The sequence below is a fragment of the Camarhynchus parvulus genome, chromosome 29 (assembly GCF_901933205.1).
Source record: "Camarhynchus parvulus chromosome 29, STF_HiC, whole genome shotgun sequence".
In the NCBI taxonomy this organism is placed as follows: Eukaryota; Metazoa; Chordata; class Aves; order Passeriformes; family Thraupidae; genus Camarhynchus; species Camarhynchus parvulus.
Window position 1 is genome coordinate 2,197,576 of NC_044599.1, and position 22,357 is coordinate 2,219,932.

At 54.0% G+C, this 22,357-nt stretch overlaps 1 protein-coding gene across 1 annotated transcript; it reads right to left on the reverse strand.

The window, feature by feature from the left end:
• Positions 1-1,206: 1,206 nt before the first annotated feature.
• LETMD1 (LETM1 domain containing 1) lies at positions 1,207-22,006 on the reverse strand. Its single transcript, XM_030967012.1, is given in 10 exon segments — positions 1,207-1,341; positions 1,899-2,051; positions 4,045-4,146; positions 5,804-5,853; positions 5,856-5,980; positions 9,998-10,080; positions 17,693-17,808; positions 19,916-20,090; positions 21,084-21,234; positions 21,997-22,006. Coding segments are annotated over 9 exon segments (1,050 nt in total). The 5' UTR covers positions 21,195-21,234; positions 21,997-22,006.
• Positions 22,007-22,357: the final 351 nt, after the last annotated feature.

Consider the following 22,357-nt stretch of genomic DNA (forward strand, 5'->3'; position numbering starts at 1 on the left):
GGCACTGGGATGGGCACTGGGATGGGCACTGGATGGGCACTGGGAGCACTGGGATGGGCACTGGGATGGGCACAGGGGGCACTGGGATGGGCACAGGGGGACTGGGATGGGCACTGGGATGGGCACTGGGATGGGCACTGGGATGGGCACTGGGAGCACTGGGATGGGCACTGGGATGGGCACTGGATGGGCACTGGGAGCACTGGGATGGGCACTGGGATGAGCACTGGGATGGGCACTGGGAGCACTGGGATGGGCACTGGGATGGGCACTGGGGCACTGGGATGGGCACTGGGATGGGCACTGGATGGGCACTGGGAGCACTGGGATGGGCACTGGAATGGGCACTGGGATGGGCACTGGGGGGCACTGGGATGGGCACTGGGATGGGCACTGGGACAGCCGCACTGGGAGGGGGCCCAGCTGGGTGCACTGCGAGCACTGCCTGGGCCGGGCGGGTACTGGGATGGGCATGGGGGAGGCATGAGCCACTGCGCTGGCACTGGGATGGGCACTCGGCGCCCGGTATGGGTCAGCCCACGGGTGAGAGGCCTGGGTGGACACTGGGATGGGCATGGGGGACACAGGGACACACGCTGGGGAGCACTGGGACACGCACAGGGACAGGGATGGGCACGGGGACATGACACACAGAATGGCACGGGATGGCATGGGGACACATGGGCACTCGGGGAGCACTGGGAGCACTGGGACATGGTCAGGGACGGACACACGGACACACACTGGGATGGCACAGGGACATGGTGGGACAGAACACTGGGATGGCACTCGGGATGGACACACAGAGCACTGTCAGGGACAGACACGGATGGCACAGACACCGGTCAGGGATGGACACAGGATGGGCAGGGATGGACACACAGAATGGTCATGGGGGACTGGGAGCACTGATGGGACAGGGATGGGCACGGACACACAGACACGGTCAGGGACGGACACACAGACATGGTCAGGGATGGACACACAGACACGCCAGCGGTGCACACACGGACACGCGGGTCCGGGGTACACGGACGGCAAACAGACACACACTGCTCAGCCAACACACGGACATGGCACGGGTGGATTCACACGGACATGGTCAGGGATGGACAAACGGACACGGTCAGGGACGGACACACAGACACACTCAGGGACGGACACACAGACACGGTCAGGGACAGACACACGGACACACGGACACGGTCAGGGACGGACACACAGACACACGGACACGGTCAGGGACGGACACACAGACATGGTCAGGGATGGACACGCAGACACATGAACACGCTCAGGGACGGACACATAGACACGTTCAGGGACGGACACATGGACACACTCAGGGACGGACACACAGACATGGTCAGGGATGGACACATGGACACACAGACATGGTCAGGGATGGACACACGGACACGGTCAGGGATGGACACACGGACACACAGACACAGTCAGGGATGGACACACAGACACAGTGTGAAATAACAACTTAAGAAATAATAAAGAAGAAATAACAGAGAAATAATAATTTAAGAAATAATAAAGAAATAATAATTAAGGAAATAATAAAGAAGAAATAGTAGAGAAATAATAATTTAAGAAATAATAATATAAGAAATAATAAAGAAGAAATAATAGAAAAATAATAATTTAAGAAACAGTAAACAAGAAATAAGAAATAAATAATTTCAGAAATGATAATAAGTATAATAAATAACAACCTGAGCCCAAACATGAACTACCATCTCAAGCGCACAGGCAGACAAGTGAGGAACCCTTCCCCAGCCCAGGTGCGACCCCGGTACCCAAAACCCTTCCCCGGATCGGATCAACCTCGCGCCCCGCGGCCCCGCAGGTGCCCCCCGGCCGGCCCAGGTGCGCCGAGGTGCGCTCACCGCCCGGAGCTCCTCCTCGGAGAGCTGCCCCGGCCCCAGGCGCAGCAGGGCGTGGTCCAGGTGCCGGATCTCCAGGACGTGGCTGCGCAGGCGGCGCCGCAGGAGGAAGGCGGGCAGGTGAGGGGTCAGGAACAGCACCTGGCTCAGGGCTCTCTGTGCACGACAAGGAGGCACCCCTGGGTGGCTGCAGCTCTCTTCACCCACCTTCCCACCCAGCAAGGTGTCCTGCCCCAGGTGGATGAATGAAATTTTAAATAAAATCAATACCCAAGGTCTCTGCCACCCTCCCTTTAAATGATGGACAGAAGCACAGGGACCTGTTTGGCTACAGCAAGCTCAGATCTGAAATTTTAGAAACTGGAGTGTCACAATGGGGGCTCAGCCCTGCTGCAGGGCCAGCTGTGCTTCTGCTGGAACAGGGATCTTGCACAAGGATGGAGTTTTCCTCTGCAGCTCCAAAAAGCTTTAGAGGAACAAAGCTCTGAAGGTCCAAAAGCTCTGAAGCAGATGGATGCTCCAGGTCACACCTGGCTCAGGGCTCTCTGTGCACGACAAGGAGGGCACCCCTGGGTGGCTGCAGCTCTCTTCACCCACCTTCCCACCCAGCAAGGTGTCCTGCCCCAGGTGGATGAATGAAATTTTAAATAAAATCAATAATGCCCATAAAATCTTCCCCCAGGTGGATGAATGAAATTTAAATAAAATCAATGCCCACTCTTCCCCAGGTGGATGAATGAATTGTAAATAAAATCAATGCCCACTCTTCCCCAGGTGGAGGAGTGAATTTTAAATAAAATCAATGCCCACTCTTCCCCAGGTGGAGGAGTGAATGAATTAAAATAGCAGGGGAAGTAAAAATAAAATCAATGCCCACTCTTCCCCAGGTGGATGAATGAAATGGAAATAATCAATGCCCACTCTTCCCCAGGTGGAGGAGTGAATTTTAAATAAAATCAATGCCCACTCTTCCCCAGGTGGATGAGTGAATTGGAAATCAAATCAATGCCCAAGGTCTCTGCCACCCTCCCTTTAAATGATGGGACTGGTTTGGCTACAGCAAGCTCAGATCTCAAATTTTAGACACTGGAGTGGCTCAGCCCTGCTGCAGGGCCAGCTGTGCTTCTGCTGGAGCAGGGATCCTGCACAAGGATGGAGTTTTCCTCTGCAGCTCCAGGGCTGCTGGAGATGGATGCTCCAGGTCATACCAACCTCAGCCCATCAGGTGTTTCAGGCAAAAAAAAACCAGGAAAAAATATAAAAACCCCAAGGAATAGATTGAAATAAAGCCAGGGTGGGACCCAGGTGAGGCAGGTCCTGGCTCAGGTGACACCTGTGACAGCCTGGCCAGTGCAGGGCGTCAGCACCACCCCAGAACTTCCCAGAACATTCTGGAAATGCAGGGGAGAAGAAAGCTGCTCCTCTGGGAATGCAGCGGGGAAAGGCTGCTTCATTTTGCGACCATTTTGGGTTTATCTTGGGTGCATTTTGTGACCATTTTGGGTTCATTTTGTGACCATTTTGTGTCCATTTTGGGTCCATTTTGTGACCATTTGGGTTCATTTTGTGACCATTTTGGTTCATTTTGGTTCATTTTGTGACCATTTTGGGTTCATTTTGTGACCATTTTGGTTCATTTTTGACCATTTTGGTTCATCTCGGGTTCATTTTTTAACCATTTTTTTGACCACGCTGTTGTATATTGTTAGATGGAAGGTTCTGGAAGCTGATTGGCCATCTGAAGCCCACTCAGATGATCCCATTACCCCCTGAATGCCCACTCAGCCACTTCCACCTGCCCACCTGGCCCCAAATTCCAGCCTGGAACTCTTCGGGATGGGGAAATCCCTCCCAGCGCCTTCCCACCTCCACAGGGAGGAATTCCTTCCCCAAATCCCCCTCTGGATTTATTCCCAGCAGCTCCACATCCTCCTAACGCTGGTGGGGCACCCCAAATTTGCAGCACTGCAGGTGGGGGACTCACCTGAGCCCCCCTCACCTGCTGCCACAGCGCCCAGGACCCCAAACACCCCCAGGGATGGGGATCCCAACCCAGGCATGGGGATCCCCCCCAGCCCCAGGGCACCTCTGCAGCTTCCCCTCTGCCCCCTGGGCTGGTTTTGGGGCACACCTGGGCAGGTGAACTCACCACGTGATCCACCTGGAGCCTGTTGAGCAGCAGCAGAGAGCTCGAGAACAAACTCCTCACAGCCAGGAGCTGGGCCAGGTGGGGCCGGGCACCTCCCTGCACCTGCAAGAGCGCCAGGAGAGCGCAGGTGACGCCTCAGCACAGGTCAAAGCCTCGGTTTTGGGGCATTTTTCACGTTCTGTGCTGCTTTAGTGCGTGGGTCTGGGCAGCTCTGCTCACAGAGTGGGGAGACAAAACAATTCCTGCTCCAGCTGGGACCAAGGAGAAATGATCCAAATGTCAGGCCCAGGAGCACAAATAATGGTGAGTTGAGAGAGAAGAACAAGAAGAATTGGAAATCGTAACCTAAAGCTGTAATTGGACAATTCATTCCAATATGCAAATGCACCAAAACTTATAAAAGTGAGAGACCCCATGACCGGGCGTGCATTTTGTGATCATTTTGGTTCATCTTGGGCTCATTTTTTGACCCTATGGGTTCATTTTGTGATCATTTGGGCTTCATTTTGGTTTGGGTTCATCTTGGGTTCATTTTGTGACCATTTTGGGGTTCGTCTGGGGTTCAATTTGTGACCATTTTGGTTCATCTCAGATTCATTTTTTTACCATATTGGGTTCATTTTGTGACCATTTTGGGTTCATCTTGTGACCATTTTGGGTTCATTTTGTGACCATTTTGGTTCATCTTGTCACCATTTTTGTTACATATTGGGCTCATTTTTTGACCATTTTGGTTTTATCTTGGGTGTAACGAACTTGTCAGCGTTTTTTCTTGTGACCATTTTGGGTTCATTTCGTGACCCTTTGGGTTCATTTTTTGACCATTTTGGGTCATCTTGGGTGTAACTAACTATGTCAGTAGTTTTTCTTTTGTGATCATTTTGGGTTCATTTTGTGACCTTTTTGGGTTCATCTTGGGCTCATTTCATGACCATTTTGGTTCATCTTGTGACCATTTTTGACCATTTTGGCTCATTGGTGTAATTTGTAGTAATTTTTCTTTTGTGACCATTTTGGGTTCATCTTGGGCCCATTTTTGCGGTTCATCTTGGGTGTAACTAACTCTGTCAGTAGTTTTTCTTTTGTGACCATTTTGGGTTCATTTTGTCACCTTTTTGGGATCATCTTGGGCTCATTTCATGACCATTTTGGTTCATCTTGTGACCATTTTTTGACCATTTTTGGCTCATCTTGGGTGTAACCAACTCTGTCAGTAGTTTTTCTTCTGTGACCTTTTCCTGTCCATCTTGGGCTCACTTTTTGACCATTTTAGGCTCATCTTGGGTGCAACTAACCCTGTCAGTAGTTTTAATTTTGTGACCATTTTGGGTTCATCTTGTGACCATTTTGGGATCATCTTGGGCTCATTTTTTGACCATTTTGGTTCATCTTGGGTGTAACCAACTCTGTCAGTAGTTTTTCTTTTGTGACCCTTTGGGTTCATCTTGTGACCACTTTTTGACCATTTTGGGTTCATCTCGTGACCATTTTGGGCTCATTTTGGGTTCATTTTGTGACCATTTTGGGCTCATCTTGTGACCACTTTTTGACCATTTTGGGTTCATCTTGTGACCACTTTTTGACCATTTTGAGCTCATCTTGGTTGCAACTAACCCCGTCAGTGCTTCGTTTCTCTTGCATTATCGCACATACCCTGTGTTCTCCCCCTTTTCCTAACAAACCCTATTTCTGACTCTGGTCTCTCCGTGCTTTTCCTTCACACCTGCGCGCGCGGCGCGGCGGTGCTGGGGGCACAGACCTGCTCACAGAGCTGCAGGAGGAGCTGCTGGGGCCGTGCCTGGGGCGGCAGCCCGCCCGCGCCGCAGAGCGCGCAGCTGAGGAGCCTCCGGCGGCGGTGCGTAAGGCATCCAGGAACTCCAGCTGCTGCCTGGGCGTCCAGAAGTGCCTGATCAGGAGCTGCCGGGGGAAGAAATACCTGGGAAAAGGCAGGAGAGGGGATTCAGTGAGGGAAAGGCAGGACAGGGGGTTTCCCTCTTTCTTTTTTGCAGATATTTCTGCCCTCTCTGAATCTGCGTTAATATTCACTGCCCTCTCCGAATCTGCATTAATCCAGAAATTTTCCTCATGAAAGAGGCTGGATGTGAGTGGGAGTGCCACAAATTAGAGTGTTTGTTTTCTTGGAGTAGACTCCTGAACTCCACCTGGTATCAGAGTGCCTGATCAGGAGTGCCGAGAGCAGGAGGGGATTCAGTGAGGGAAGGCGGGAGGTTTCCCTCTTTCTTTTTTGCAGATATTTCTGCCCTCTCTGAATCTGCGTTAATATTCACTGTCCTTCCCAAATCTGCATTAATCCAAAAGTTTTCCTCATGAAACGAGGCTGGATGTGAGCTGGGAGCGGCAGTGAGTGGAGCTGTCACAGGAATTAGAGTGGCCTTGATTTCCTTGGAGTTTTTAGACCATCCTGAATTTCCTCCTCAAGCATCCATTCACCCTCCTGAACTCCATCCAGAAGTGCCTGATCAGGAGCTGCTGAGGGAAGAAATACCTGGGGAGAGGCAGGAGAGGGGATTCAGTGAGGGAAAGGTAGAGTAGGAGGTTCCAGGGGGTTCCCTCTTTCTTTTTTGCAGATATTTCTGCCCTCTCTGAATCTGCATTAATATTCACTGCCCTCTCTGAATCTGCATTAATCCAGAAATTTTCCTCATGAAACGAGGCTGGATGTGGGCTGAAAGGCAATGAGTGGAGCTGCCACAGGAATTAGAGTGTCCTTGATTTTCCTGGAGTTTTTAGACCCTCCTGAATCTCCTCCTCAGGCATCCAGAAGTGCCTGATCAGGAGCTGCCGGGGGAAGAAATACCTGGGGAGAGGCAGGAGAGGGGATTCAGTGAGGGAAAGGTAGAGCAGGAGGTTCCCTGTTTCTTTTTTGCAGATATTTCTGCCCTCTCTGAATCTGCATTAATATTCACTGCCCTCTCCGAATCTGCATTAATCCAGAAATTTTCCTCCTGAAATGAGGCTGGATGTGGGCTGGGAGTGCCACAGGAATTAGAGTGGCCTTGATTTCCTTGGAGTTTTTAGACCCTCCTGAATTTCCTCCTCAAGCATCCATTTACCCTCCTGAACTCCATCCAGAAGCGCCTGATCAGGAGCTGCTGAGGGAAGAAATACCTGGGGAGAGGCAGGAGAGGGGATTCAGTGAGAGCAGGAGGTTCCCTGTTTCTTTTTTGGAGGTATTTGAATATTCGCTGCCCTCCCTGAACCTGAAGGAAAAGTTTTCCTCATGAAATGAGGCTGGATGTGAGCTGAAGTGCCATAGGAATTAGAGTGTCCTTGATTTTCTTGGAGTTTTTAGACCCTCCTGAACTCCACCTGGGTGTCCAGAAGTGCCTGATCAGGAGCTGCCGGGGGAAGAAATACCTGGGAGAGGCAGGAGAGGGGATTCAGTGAGAGAAGGGCAGAGTAGGAGGTTCCAGGGGGTTCCCTGTTTCTTTTTTGCAGATATTTCTGCCCTCTCTGAATCTGCATTAATATTCACTGCCCTCTCTGAATCTGCATTAATCCAGAAGTTTTCCTCATGAAACGAAGGCTGGATGTGGGCTGAAAGGCAGTGAGTGGAGCAGTCACAGGAATTTGAGTGTCCTTGAATTTCTTGGGAGTTCTCAGACCCTCCTGAATCCAGCACTCAGGTCATCAAGGCCATTGGAACACAAATTGTGCTAAATTATGAAAGAAGAGCCTGAGAAACTGAATACCAAGACCACAAGAACTGGACAACAGAGATATTAAAATATTAAAATATTAAAATATTAAGAACACAAATTGTGGTAAATTAAGAAAGAAGAGGCTGAGAAACTGAATACCAAGTCTGCAAGAACTGGATAACACAGATATTAAAATATTAAGATATTAAAATAGTAAGAACATAAATTGTGGTAAATTATGAAAGAAGAGCCTGAGAAACTGAATACCAAGTCTGCAAGAACTGGATAACAGAGATATTAAAATATTAAGATATTAAGAATATAATTTGTGCTAAATTATGAATGAAGAGCCTGAGAAAGCGAATACCAAGTCTGCAAGAACTTGATAATGGAGATATTAAGAACATAAATTGTGATAAATTAAGAAAGAAGATGCTGAGAAACTGAATACCAAGTCTGCAAGAACTGGATAATGGAAATATTAGGATATTAAGAACATAATTAGTGCTAAATTATGAAAGAAGAGGCTGAGAAACTGAATACCAAGTCCTCAAGAACTGGACAACAGAGATATTAAAATATTAAGATATTAAGAACATAAATTGTGGCAAATTAAGAAAGAAGATGCTGGGAAACTGAATATCAAATCCTCAAGAACTGGATAACAGAGGGCTGTGAAACACCTGCACTGTAACCAATCACTTCAATCTGAGAAATGCAGGCAGAAAATGAGGGAACAAGACAAAGGCAGCAATCCAGAAGTGTGCCCTGTGTTTGTAGAATCCCTAAAAATGTGTGTGATGTAAACAATAAACGGTTTCTGCTTGATCGTACGGGTTACATGTTCAGGAGTTCTGGATTTTTCCACGATATTTGTTCTTAGAGTGAGAGATTCCTGCCGTTAAAAATGCTTCAGTGGAATTTGGGCTCAGGGGTGGGGTCTGACAATCCTGCCCCTAAAAACCCCAATTGGAAGGAATTTGGGGCTCAGGAAGGGCTGGGTACTCACATGAGGACAATTCCTGCCTCTTAAAAACCCAAACTGCAAGGAATTTGGGATTTGTTCTTACAGTGAGAGATTCCTGCCCCTAAAAACCCCAACTGCACAAAATTTGGGGCTCAGGGGGGCTGGGTACTCACATCAGGACAATTCCTGCCTTTAAAAACCCAAACTGGAGGGAATTTGGGGTTCAGGGAACCCAAGGAGGGCTGGGTACTCACGCCAAGACAATTTCTGCCTTTAAAAATGCAAACTGAGAGAATTTGGGATTTGTTCTTACACTGAGAGATTCCTGCCCCTAAAAAACCCCAGTGCCCAAAATTTGGGGCTCAGGCAGCCCGGGATGGGTTGGGTACTTACATCAGGACAATTCCTGCCCCTAAAAACCCAAACTGCAGGGAATTTGGGATTTGTCCTTACACTGAGAGATTCCTGACTCCAAAACTCCCAACTGCACTAAATTTGGGGCTCAGGCAGCCCGGGACGGGCTTGGGTACTTACATCAAGACAATTCCTGCCCCTAAAAACCCCAATTGGAAGGAATTTGGGGCTCAGAGGGGCTGGGTACTCACATGAGAACAATTCCTGCCTCTTAAAAACCCAAACTGCAGGGAATTTGGGATTTGTTCTTACACTGAGAGATTCCTGACTCCAAAACTCCCAACTGCACAAAATTTGGGGCTCAGGGAGTCCAGGGCTGGGTACTCACATCAGGACATTTCCTGCCTCTAAAAACCCAAACTGCAGGGAATTTGGGGTTGTAAAAGTTCTGCACATGAGAGAATTCCTGCCTTTAAAAACCCCAACTGCACAAAATTTGGGGCTTTGGGGAGCCCAGGGAGGCTGGGTGCTCACATCAGAGAATTCCTGACTCCAAAACTCCCAACTGCACAAAATTTGGGGCTCAGGGAGTCCAGGGCTGGGTACCCACATCAGGACATTTCCTGCCTCTAAAAACCCCAACTGCAGGGAATTTGGGATTTGTTCTTGCACTGAGAGATTCCTGCCTCTTAAAACCCCAACTTTGGGGTTTGGGGCACAAAATTTGGGATTCAGGGACCCCAGGAAGGGCTGGGTACTCACATCAGGACAATTCCTGCCTCTTAAAACCCCAAAGTGCAGGGAATTTGGGATTTGTTCTTACACTGAGAGATTCCTGACCCCAAAAACCCCAATGCCCAAAATTTGGGGTTCAGGGAACCCAGGGGCTGGGTGCTCACATCAGGACAATTCCTGCCCCTAAAAACCCAAACTGGAGGGAATTTGGGGCTCGGGGGGGCTGGGTACTCACATGAGGAGCAGCACCAGGAAGTTGGCGAAGGGGGGGATGGCGATGATCCCAATGGGAATGGCCTTGAGCACGTCCCTGCGGAACTGCCCCGTGGGGCAGGGGGGCAGCGTCAGCACCTGGCCCCAAAAACCCCAAAAAACCCAAATTCCCCCCAAATTCCCCCCTACCCGGGCTGACTGCAGCTCCCAGGGCCTGGGTTTGGGAAGGGAAGGGGTCCTGGAGGGGCTGCAGCTGCTCCCTGCAGGCACAGGGGGCAGGGATGGGGCAGAAAGGGGGCAGGGACGGGACAGAGAGGAGGTAGAAGGGAGGCAAAAAGGGAGACAGAGATGCTGAGGGGAGGCTGAAGGGAGGGCAGGCAGAGATGGGGCAGAAGGGGGGCAGAGGGGAGGCTGAGATGGGGCAGGGATGGGGCAGGGATGGGGCAGGGATGGGGCAGGGATGGGGCAGAAAGGAAGCACAATAGAGGGGCAGAATAAGGGAGCCAGAGATGAAGCAGAGATGAAGCTGAGGGGAGGCTGAGATGGGGCAGAAAAGGGGGGCAGAAAGGGGGGGGCAAGGCCGAGGTGATTGTTGAAGATTGCATGCAAGATGTTTTCCATTACCATCTGTATGGCTGATTACCTTGTCAAGTGAGCAGTTTGCCTTATCTCTCTCTTTGAATGACCACATTCACACCTTCCTCGGGAGGGGACCTCCGCTGATAACAGACTATTGAATATCGGTGCATGACTGATAAGAACTGTAACATCCCATTGTGAGATGCTCCGCCCAGAGGGAGGAGCCAAGCACTGCTACCCCATATACTCCAAGATTCTGAAATTGCAGTTTTCAGTTTATTTTTCTCCACGAGATTCCCCAGAGGAACAGCAGCTACCTTTTCCTCCTGGATCTTCAGAGGAAGACTACATCCTTCTCTACAGAACCCCCTTGCTCCAACAGAACCACACCTGATACTTCAGAGGACTGCAGCCACATTTTCAATCGGACTGCCACTAGCACCCCGACCAACAGGGTGTCAGGTTGGGTTCTGACTCTGTCAGTGTTGTTCCAGTGGACTGTATTGTTTATTTTATTCTTTTATTTCTTCCCTATTAAAGAACTGTTATTGCCTGCTCCCATATCTTTGCCTGAGAGCCCCTTAATTTAAAAATTGTAGCAATTCGGAGGGGGGTGGGGAGGGTTTACATTCTCCGTTTCAGGGAGGCTCCTGCCTTCCTTAGCAGACTCCTGTCTTTCCAAACCAAGACAGATTTTGGCCCAACGTGGGGCTCGAGGGGCACAGAAACCAAAAGGGAATAACAGTTCTTGAGTAATCTAACTTGTGTGTGTGGCTATAGAAACCTCATTAAGCGACACCATGTGGTCCAACTTGCCCTGGTTTGGGTGGCACGTGATCGTGGCTGTATTTCTCCCATTTATAGGCCCTTATCTAAACATGGGTCCTATAACCAAGGCTACTGTGTCTGTTATCCGGTTTGTGTTATGGGTGAATAAGGTGAGGAATTCATGGATTTTTAACTTCCTCTGGAAAGCAGGCACATGGATTCACAGCTATCACACATTAAGTGTGTGTTTTTGGGGTTACTTTAATAATGGAACCTGCTGTAAGGAAATGACCCCAGGCGAAATCTTCTCCCAACCCTTTAGCCATTTCTTTGGGTCCACCCACCAGTTTTTGAAGGGTTCAGATCCACTTTAAATATTAATGATATCATACAGTGGCTGGTGTTGCTGATAGGCCTGCTCTATTTAGCATTCAGAGAGAAGGGGAGACTAACCTGGATAACTACCATGACACCTACCCCAGAACCTAATACGCCTCCAGAGTCTAGGGATGCTGCTGCCCCAGAGCCTGCCCCTGCCCCACAGTCCACCCCAGCTAGGGATGCTGCTGCCCCAGAGCCTGACCCTGCCCCACAACCCACTCCAGATGTGAACTACCCAGATTGGGTGGGGGTTTGGTGAAGGAGATAGGCCAGATGCTGAAGGAATACACTTCCCCAGCTGGTGAGAGGCCTTCCCCCCACCCTGAAGAGGGAGAGTCTAACAGTGCAGCAGCAGCAGAACCCACAGATGTTACAACTGTCCAGGCTCCAGCTGAATTGCAAAGGCAATCACAGCCAGCAGCAGTTGCCCCTGTAGAAACAAGGAGATCTAAGATGAAAGCAGAGCACCCAGATAGGGGAGGGCCCTCACAAGCCACAGGGGAACCAGAGGTTGCGATCATCACCGAGTCCCTGACGTCACGAAAGTCTCCGTAATCTGCACAAAAGACATTGTATGCGGCGGGGGCGTGAGGCTTATACAACCTGGCTACTTCGGGTCTGGGATCTTATGGGTACAGGTGTCCAGCTGGATGGTGGTGAGGCAAGGAATTTGGGACCCTTGACCCAGGACTCAGGTATCAATCAGATTTTTGTAAGGGAGCCAGGGTCCCTTTCCCTCTGGGGGCGGACTTTTAATAAGTGTCAGAGAGGTTTGTTCACAGGGAAAGAATGCAGGAGCACCACCATAGAATGCGCTGGAAGACTCTTGAGGAAGGGATCCAACAGCTGAGAGAAGTGGCAGTGTTGGAGGTACTTTTGGGAGGGATGGACAGCATGATAATGACCCGACAAAGTCAGGTGCACAGGGCAAATGTTGTGGACCCTGGCAAATCTAGGGCCATCCCAATACACCACCTTTATTGCAACAATTAATGCTGACACCAACCGAGAGACAGTGGGTTCTGTGGCCAACAAGCTTAGGAATTATGAAAGTATGATTAATGGCCCGATGCAGGCTCATGTCTCTGCCGTAGTCAAGAACTCAGAGAGGAGATGAGGGAGATGAGGGAGGAGGTGAGGAGGAACAGTTCCCATATGGCACCAGTGCGAGTCACAGGCCCCAGAGTCAGAGTCCAACGTTCCCCAACTACAGAGAGAGGGTACACCCCACGAGCTGACCTGTGGTTTTTCCTGCGTGATCATGGGGAAGACATGGGAAGGTGGGATAGAAAACCCACTTCTGTCCTGGCAGCACGAGTGCGTCAACTCAAGGAGGGAAACACTAATCGAGGGAACTCCAGTAAAGTGAAGGTAGCCTCAACCTCCCATGACCGAGCTGCTGAGTATGATCTGTCAGATCCCCTGGAAGGTACCTCTACCATGTATACCCAGGGTTAGAGGGGCCCTGCCTCTAGCCAGGGGAGAGGTACGGAAAACCGGATTTTCTGGGCGGTGTGGATCCGATGGCCTGGCTCATCAGAACCCACGAAAGTACAATGCCTTAGTTGATACTGGTGCGCAGTGTACCCTAATACCATCGGGACATGTGGGGGCAGAACCCATTTCCATTGCGGGGTGACGGGGGATCACAGCAATTGACCCTGTTAGAAGCCGAGGTGAGCCTGACTGGGAAAGAGTGGAAAAAACATCCTATTGTGACTGGCCCAGAGGCCCGTGTATTCTGGGCATAGATTTCCTCGAGCGGCTATTACAAAGACCCAAAGGGACTCAGATGGGCTTTTGGCATAGCTGCTGTGGAGGCAGAAAACATCAAGCAGTTGAACACTTTGCCTGGACTATCAGAAAGTCCATCCGCAGTAGGTCTCCTGAAAGTGGAAGAGCAACGAGGTGCCAATTGCCACCTCAACAGTGCACCGCCGGCAGTATCGGACGAATCGAGATGCTGTGATCCCCATCCACAAAATGATCCGTGAGCTGGAGAGCCAAGGGGTGGTCAGCAAGACTCACTCACCCTTCAACAGTCCCATCTGGCCTGTGCGCCAAGTCTGACAAAGAATGGAGATTGACTGTGGACTACCGTGGCTTGAATGAAGTGACTCCACCGCTGGCTGCTGTGCGGACATGCTGGAGCTCCAGTACGAGCTGGAGTCCAAGGCAGCAAAGTGGTATGCCACTATAGACATTGCTAACGCATTTTTCTCCATTCCTTTGGCAGCAGAATGCAGGCCTCAGTTTGCTTTCACCTGGAGGGCGTGCAGTACACCTGGAACCGACTGCCCCAGGGGTGGAAGCACAGTCCCACCATCTGCCATGGACTGATCCAGACTGCACTGGAAAAGGGTGAGGCTCCAGAGCACTTGCAGTACATCGATGACATCATTGTGTGGGGGAAACACGGCAATGGAAGTATTTGAGAAAGGAGAGAGGATCATCAGGATTCTGCTAGAAGCGGCTTCGCTATCAAGAAGAGCAAAGTCAAGGGACCTGCCGAGAGATCCAGTTCCTGGGAGTTAAGTGGCAAGGCGGAAGGCGTCAGATTCCCACTGAAGTCATCAACAAAATCACCGCGATGTCTCCACCAACTAGCAAGAAGGAAGCGCAAGCTTTTCTGGGTGCCATAGGCTTTTGGAGGATGCACATTCCGAATACAGTCAGATTGTGAGCCCTCTCTACCTGGTCACCCGCAAGAAGAACGAGTTCCACTGGGGCCCAGAGCAGCAACAAGCCTTTGCCCAGATCAAGCAGGAAATGGCGCTCATGCGGTTGCCCTTGGCCCAGTCAGGACAGGACCAGAGGTGAAGAACGTGCTCTACTCTGCAGCCGGGAACCATGGCTTGTCCTGGAGCCTTTGGCAGAAGGCGCCTGGGGAGACTTCGAGGCCGACCCCTGGGATTTTGGAGCCGAAGTTACAGAGGGGTCTGAAGCCAACTACACTCCCACAGAGAAGGAAATCTTGGCTGCCTATGAAGGAGTCCAGGCTGCCTCAGAGGTGATTGGCACGGAAGCACAACTCCTCCTGGCACCCCGACTACGGTACTGGGGTGGATGTTTAAAGGAAAGGTTCCCACCACCCACCATGCCACTGACACTACATGGAGCAAGTGGATTGCTCTTATCACACAGCGGCGCCCGTGTTGGAAACCGAATACGCCCTGGGATTCTGGAAATAATTACAAACTGGCGGAAGGTGAGAACTTTGGTCTGACTGATGAAGAGGAACAAGAACCAGTGACACGGGCTGAAGAAGCTCCTCCATATAACCAGCTGCCCCCAGAGGAAATGCGCTATGCTCTTTTCACTGATGGTTCCTGTCGCATCGTAGGGATGAACCGGAAGTGGAAAGCAGCTGTATGGAGCCCCACCTGACAGGTTGCACAAGCTACCGAAGGAGAAGGTGGATCAAGCCAACTTGCAGAACTCAAAGCTGTTCAACTGGCCCTGGACATTGCTGAGAGAGAGAAGTGGCCAAAGCTCTACCTTTACACTGATTCATGGATGGTAGGCAATGCTCTGTGGAGCTGGCTGGAGAGGTGGAAAAAGGCCAACTGGCAGCGTAGGGAAAACCGATCTGGGCTGCTGATGAATGGAAAGACATTGCCGCTCGGTTAGAGAAGCTACCTGTGAAAGTCCGTCATGTTGATGCCCATGTCCCCAAGAGTCGGGCTAATGAGGAACACGAAACAATGAGCAGGTAGATCTGGCAGCAAAAATAGAGGTGTCAAAGATAGACTTAGATTGGCAACATAGGGGAGTTGTTCTTAGCTCGATGGGCCCATGATGCCTCAGGTCATCAGGGTAGAGATGCCACCTATAAGTGGGCACGAGACCGAGGGGTGGATCTAACCATGGACAGCATTTCTCAGGTTATCCATGACTGTGAGACATGCGCTGCCATCAAACAGGCCAAGCGGTGAAGCCCCTCTGGTATGGTGGGCGGTGGTCCAAGTACAAGTATGGGGAGGCCTGGCAGATTGACTACATCACACTGCCCCAGACACGCCAAGGCAAGCGCTACGTGCTGACCATGGTGGAAGCCACCACTGGATGGTTGGAGACCCACCCTGTGCCTCATGCCACTGCCAGGAACACCATCCTGGGCCTGGAAAAGCAAATCCTGTGGAGACATGGCACCCCTGAGAGAGAATTGAGTCAGATAATGGGACTCATTTCAAGAATGGCCTTATCAACACCTGGGCCAGGGAACATGGCATTGAATGGATATATCATATCCCCTATCATGCACCAGCTGCGGGAAAGTTGAACGGTGCAATGGACTACTTAAAACTACCCTGAAAGCACTTTCGGGGGGACTTTTAGAAATTGGGAAATGAACCTAGCAAAAGCCACCTGGATGGTCAACACCAGAGGGTCCATAAATCGAGCTGGTCCTGCCCAGTCTGAACCACTGCACACAGTGGATGGAGATAAAGTCCCTGTTGTACACATGAAAGGTATTTTAGGAAAGACTGTTTGGATTACTCCCACCTCAGGCAAAGATAAACCCATCCGTGGAATTGTTTTTGCTCAAGGACCTGGTTGCACTTGGTGGGTAATGCAGAAAGATGGAGAAAGCCGTTGTGTACCACAGGGAAACCTAGTCTTAAGTGAGGACTGTGTGTAAGGTTTGGGTTTTGTTTGTTTGGTTTTTTTTTGTGATACAGATGGAAATAGGAAAAGGGGTGGATAATGTTGAAGATTGCATGCAAGATGTTTTCCATTACCATCTGTATGGCTGATTACCTTGTCAAGTGAGCAGTTTGCCTTATCTCTCTCTTTGAATGACCACATTCACACCTTCCTCGGGAGGGGACCTCCGCTGATAACAGACTATTGAATATCGGTGCATGACTGATAAGAACTATAACATCCCATTGTGAGATGCTCCGCCCAGAGGGAGGAGCCAAGCACTGCTACCCCATATACTCCAAGATTCTGAAATTGCAGTTTCAGTTTATTTTTTTCTCCACGAGATTCCCCAGAGGAACAGCAGCTACCTTTTCCTCCTGGATCTTCAGAGGAAGACTACATCCTTCTCTACAGAACCCCCTTGCTCCAACAGAACCACACCTGATACTTCAGAGGACTGCAGCCACATTTTCAATCGGACTGCCACTAGCACCCCGACCAACAGGGTGTCAGGTTGGGTTCTGACTCTGTCAGTGTTGTTCCAGTGGACTGTATTGTTTATTTTATTCTTTTTATTTCTTCCCTATTAAAGAACTGTTATTGCCTGCTCCCATATCTTTGCCTGAGAGCCCCTTAATTTAAAATTGTGTAGCAATTCGGAGGGGGTGGGGAGGGTTTTACATTCTCCGTTTCAGGGGAGGCTCCTGCCTTCCTTAGCAGACTCCTGTCTTTCCAAACCAAGACAGTGATGCAGAGATGAGGCAGAGGGAAGGGGAAGCAGAGGGGAGATGGGGCAGAGATGGGGCAGAGATGACAGAGGGGACACAGAGATGAGGCACAGGGGAGGCAGGGGTGAGGAAAGGCAGAGATGAGGCTGAAGTGGGGCAGAGATGGGGGGGATGGGGGATGGGGCGGGGATGGGGGCGGGGGGGGGGGATGGGGGGATGGGGCAGGGATCATAAGGCTGAAGTGAGGCAGGGATGGGGCAGGGATGGGGCAGGGATGGGGCAGGGACAGGGCAGAGATGGGGCAGGGACAGGGGGGGGAGGGCACGGGGGCAGGGATGGGGCAGGGATGGGGCAGGGACGGGGCAGGGATGGGGCGGGGATGGGGCAGAGATGGGGCAGGAATGAGGCAGAGGACAGATGGGGCAGGGATGGGGCAGGGATAATAAGGCTGAAGTGAGGCAGGGATGGGGCAGGGATGGGGCAGGGATGGGACAGGGATGGGACAGGGACGGGACAGAGATGGGGCAGGGACGGGACAGAGATGGGGCAGGGATGAGGCGGGGATGAGGCAGGGACGGGGCAGACATGAGGGGGTGCAGGGGCTCCCAGCTGACCTGGCGCAGGCGCTCCATGTCGCGGTACGGGAGCTGCTGAGGGCTCAGCTGCAGCTGCGCCATCGTGGCCCTGATCCTGCGGACCTCCTGCACCTCCAGGAGCAGGGCCTGCACCCCTGCGGGGACAGGGCTCCCTCAGCACCGCGGCCCCGCGCAGGCACGGCTGCTGCAGCCGCTGCCCCGCTCCAAAACGCGCCCTTCTTCTCAGAGCTCTTTGGGACCGACGTGTGTGGGCTCCCCTTCTTCAGCACCCACCCCGTGGGACGCCCCGTTTTGAACACGCCACCTCCTTTCAGCCCCCCACATTTTTGGGACCCCCCCCCCCATTTGAGACCCAGATGTTTGGGCTCCCCCATCAGCTCCTCTTTCTCTTGGGACACCCCCAAAAAAGTGGCTTTTTCTGACCCCCTTTTTTAGACCCACATGCTAGGACCCCCTTTTGGGACCCAGATATTCAGACTCCCCCATCAGCACCTCTCTTTTTTGAGATACCCCATTTTGGAACATCCCACCCTCTTTCAAACCCCCTTTTTTTGGACCCACCTCTTGGGACCCAGATATTTGGACTCCCCACCTCTTGGGACACCCCTTTTTGAAACACCCCAAAAACAGTGGGTTTCTCACACCCTCTTTTCTTGACCCACCTGCTGGGACTTCTTTTGGGACCCCCCCTTTGGGACCCAGATATTCAGACTCCCTAATTAGCACCCCATTTTCCTTGGGACGCCCCTTTTTGGAACACCCCACCCTCTTTCAAACCCCTTTTTTGGACCCCCTGTTTAGGACACAGATATTTGGACTCCCCACCTCTTGGGACACCCCTTTTCAAAATACCCCAAAAAAGTGGCTTTTTCTGACCCCCTTTTTAGACCCACACGCTGGGACCCCCCCATTTGGGACACAGAAATTCAGACTCCCCCTTTTCCTTGGGACACCCCATTTCTGGAACACCCCACCCTCTTTCAAACCCCTTTTTTTTGACCCACCCCCTGGGACCCCCCATTTCTGACCCAGATATTCAGACTCCCCCATCAGCACCTCTCTTTTTTGAGATACCCCATTTTGGAACATCCCACCCTCTTTCAAACCCCCTTTTTTTGGGACCCAGCTCTTGGCACCCCCCATTTGTGACCCAGATATTCAGACTCCCTAATTAGCACCCCATTTTCCTTGGGACGCCCCTTTTTGGAACACCCCACCCTCTTTCTGCCCCCTCCATTTTTGGGACCCCCCCCTTTCAGTCCCTCCTTTTCGGGACCCCCGTTTTTCAGCCCCCCCATCCCTTTTTTGGGGCCTCCCTTTGAGCACTCCCTTTTTGGATCCCCTTTTTTGGGACCCCTCTTTCTGTCCCCCCTTTTCGGACCCCCCCCCCTTTGAGCCCCCCATTTTTGGGACCCCTCTTTCTGCCCCCCTCTTTTCGGGACCCCCTTTGAGCCTCCCCATTTTTGGGACCCCCCTTTCAGTCCCTTCTTTTGGGACCCCTCCCCCCGCCCCTTTTTCAGCCCACCCCCCTTTTCTGGGGCCTCCCTTTTCAGACCCCCCATTTTTGGGACCCTCCTTTGAGCCCCCCATTTTTGGGACCCCTCTTTTTGGGACTCCCTTTGAGCCCCCCCCCTTTTTGGGACCCCCCCCTTTCAGTCCCCTCTTTTTCAGCCCCCCTTTTCGGACCCCCATTTTTGGGACCTCCTTTGAGCCCCCCTTTCAGCCCCCTTTTTTGGGACCCCCCTTTCAGTCCCCCTTTTCGGGACCCCCCTTTTCGGGACCCCCTTTGAGCCCCCCCTTTTTGGGACCCCTCTTTTCGGGACTCCCTTTTCAGGACTCCCTTTCAGCCTCCCCCTTTTCGGACCCCCCTTTGAGCCCCCCATTTTTGGGACCCCTCTTTCTGCCCCCCCCTTTTCGGGACCCCCTTTCCAGACCCCTCTTTTTGGGACCCCCCCTTTTTGGGACCCCCTTTTTTGGACCCTCCTTTGAGCCCCCCAGTTTTGGGACCTCCTTTGAGCCCCCCGTTTCAGTCCCCCTTTTTTGGGACCCCCTTTTCGGACCTCCCTTTGAGCCCCCCCATTTTGGGACCCCCCTTTTCTGCCCCCCTTTTAGTCCCCCTTTTTCGGGACCCCTTTTGAGCCCCCCATTTTTGGGACCCCTCTTTCTGGCCCCCTTTGAGCCCCCCATTTTGGGACCCCCCTTTTCGAGCCCCCCATTTCGGGTCCCCCTTGGGGCACGGACCGTTTTTGAAGGTGCTGTGCAGGAGGAAGAAGCGGGGCCAGCTCCTCTCCAGGTACCGCTCGTAGCGGGCGCTCACCCGCCGGGCGGCGGCGGCCACGGCGGCCACGAGGGCGCGGGAGGCGGCGCGGGAGGAGAGCGAGCGCACCGGGCAACGGACCGGGGAACGGACCGGGCAACGGACCGGGCAACGGACCGGGGACCTGCGGGGGCAGCCCCGGGTCAGCACCGGACACACCGGGCACCGGCAGCTCCAGCCCCGTACGCACCGGGCACCGGGAGCCCCGAACCCACCGGGGAGCTGCGGCCCCAGCCCCGAACGCACCGGGCACCGGCAGGCCCGCGTCAGCTCCGTACACACGGGGCACCGGCAGCCCCAGCCCCGCACACACCGGGTACCGGGAGCCCCCAACACACCGGGCACCGGCAGCCCCAGCTCCAAACCCACCGGGCACCGGCAGCCCAGAGTCAGCCCGGAACACACCGGGCACCGGCAGCGCCGAACCCACCGGGGAGCTGCAGCCTCAGCCCCGTACATACCGGGCACCGGGAGCCCCCAACACACCGGGTCAGCACCGGACGTACCGGGGACCGGGAACCCCAAACCCACCGGGGAGCTGCGGCCCCAGCCTCGTACACACCGGGCACCGGGAGCCCCAGCTCCGAACCCACCGGGCACCGGCGGCCCCAGCCCCGTACACACCGGGCACCGGGAGCCCCAGCTCCGAACCCACCGGGCACCGGCAGCCCAGAGTCAGCCCGGAACGCACCGGGCACCGGCAGCCCCGCATGAGCCCCGCCCGCGTTGGGGGCTCCCGGAAAGGGTGAACGGGAGCTGGGAACGTCCCGGGGCAGGGCTGGGGTGGGAATCGCGGTCCGGGGGATTGAGGGGCCCCGGTGGTTCCGGGATCCCCGTGCCCGGCTCGGCGGTACCGGGCGGTACCGGCAGGGAACAGCGGCGCGGGAACGGGGGGCACCGAGGGCTCGGTAACAGCGTGGGGGGACACGGGGGGATCCGGAGAGGACGAGGCGGGCGAAGGGGAGCGGTGTTTGGCGTGGGATCACGGCAGCGCTCAGTTTCGGGCGGTGTTTAACGGGAGCGCCGCTGGCGTTTGGGGCGCGCTGAGGGCAGCGGGTCCCGGCCGGCCCCGCCCCGCGGGGGCCCCGCTCACCTGGACACGGCCGGAGCGAGCGGCGGCGGAACCCGGCCCCGGGGGGAGCCGAGGGCGGCGGGGCCGAGGCGCCAGAGCGGCCCCCGGGCCGCGGCCATGGGCAGCGCCATCTTGGGGCGGCGGTCACGTGCGGATCTGAGCGCTGATTGGCTGCCGCGCCGGAAGTGCCGCTGACCGCGCCCATTGACCTCAGCCCGCCGCACCCACTGACCACGCCCCCGACCACACCCATTGACCACACCCACTGACCACACCTATCGTCGCCTGTAGACGCCATAGCCCCGCCCATTCCCAAAGCCCCTCCCACTTCAAGGCCCCGCCTGCTCAAAAGCCCCTCCCACCCCCATAGCCCCTCCCACCCCCATAGCCCCTCCCACTCCATAGCCCCTCCCACCCCATAGCCCCTCCCCTCCCTAAAGCCCCTCCCACCCCCAGACTCCTCTCATCCACATAGCCCCTCCCACCCCATAACCCCGCCCACCTCATAACCCTGTCCACCCCCAAAGGCTCCTCCCCAAGGAGGCCCACCCCAAGGCTCCTCCCATTCCAAAGCTCCTCCCACCCCTATAGCCCCTCCCACCCCAAGGCTGCCCCTACCCCCAAAGCTCCTCCCACCCCATAACCCCACCCACCTCATAACCCTGCCCACCCCAAAGCCCCACCCATCCCCATAGCCCCACCCCAAAGCCCCGCCCACCCCAAAGCCCCTCCCACCCTCATAGCCCCTCCCACCCTCATAGCCCCTCCCACCCCATAGCTCCTCCCACCCCAAGCCCCCTCCCACCCCCAGAGCCACTCCCATCCCCATAGCCCCGCCCACCCCATAGCCCCGCCCACCCCCAGCCCCTCCCTCCCCAGCCCCTCCCCCCGTTCGGAAGCACGAGGCCGATTTCGGGCTGGTTAAAATCTCACCATCCTTTGGGTAGAAAAGGGCGGGGGGGGGAGCAGCCCCTCCCCCAGCCCCTCCCCCACCCACCCCGGGGGTCCCGAGGGGGGGGGGGAGGGGCCGAGACTTGGCACAAAAACCCTGGCGGCAGCGGGGGGAGGGGCGGGCGGTACAAAACGGAGTGGGGACAACGGGGGGGGGGGGAGGGGAGCCGGTGCGACCCCGCCACCCCTCCCCCCCAAAGTACAAAAGAGCTAAAAACACCGCGGGGGGGCGGGGGGGACAACGGGGACCCGGCCTGGTGGCACCGGGTGGTGGCTCATGGCAGTGGCCCTGGGGGTGGCACCGGGGTGGCCACGGGGCGGGGGGAGGTCCTGGGGGTGTCCC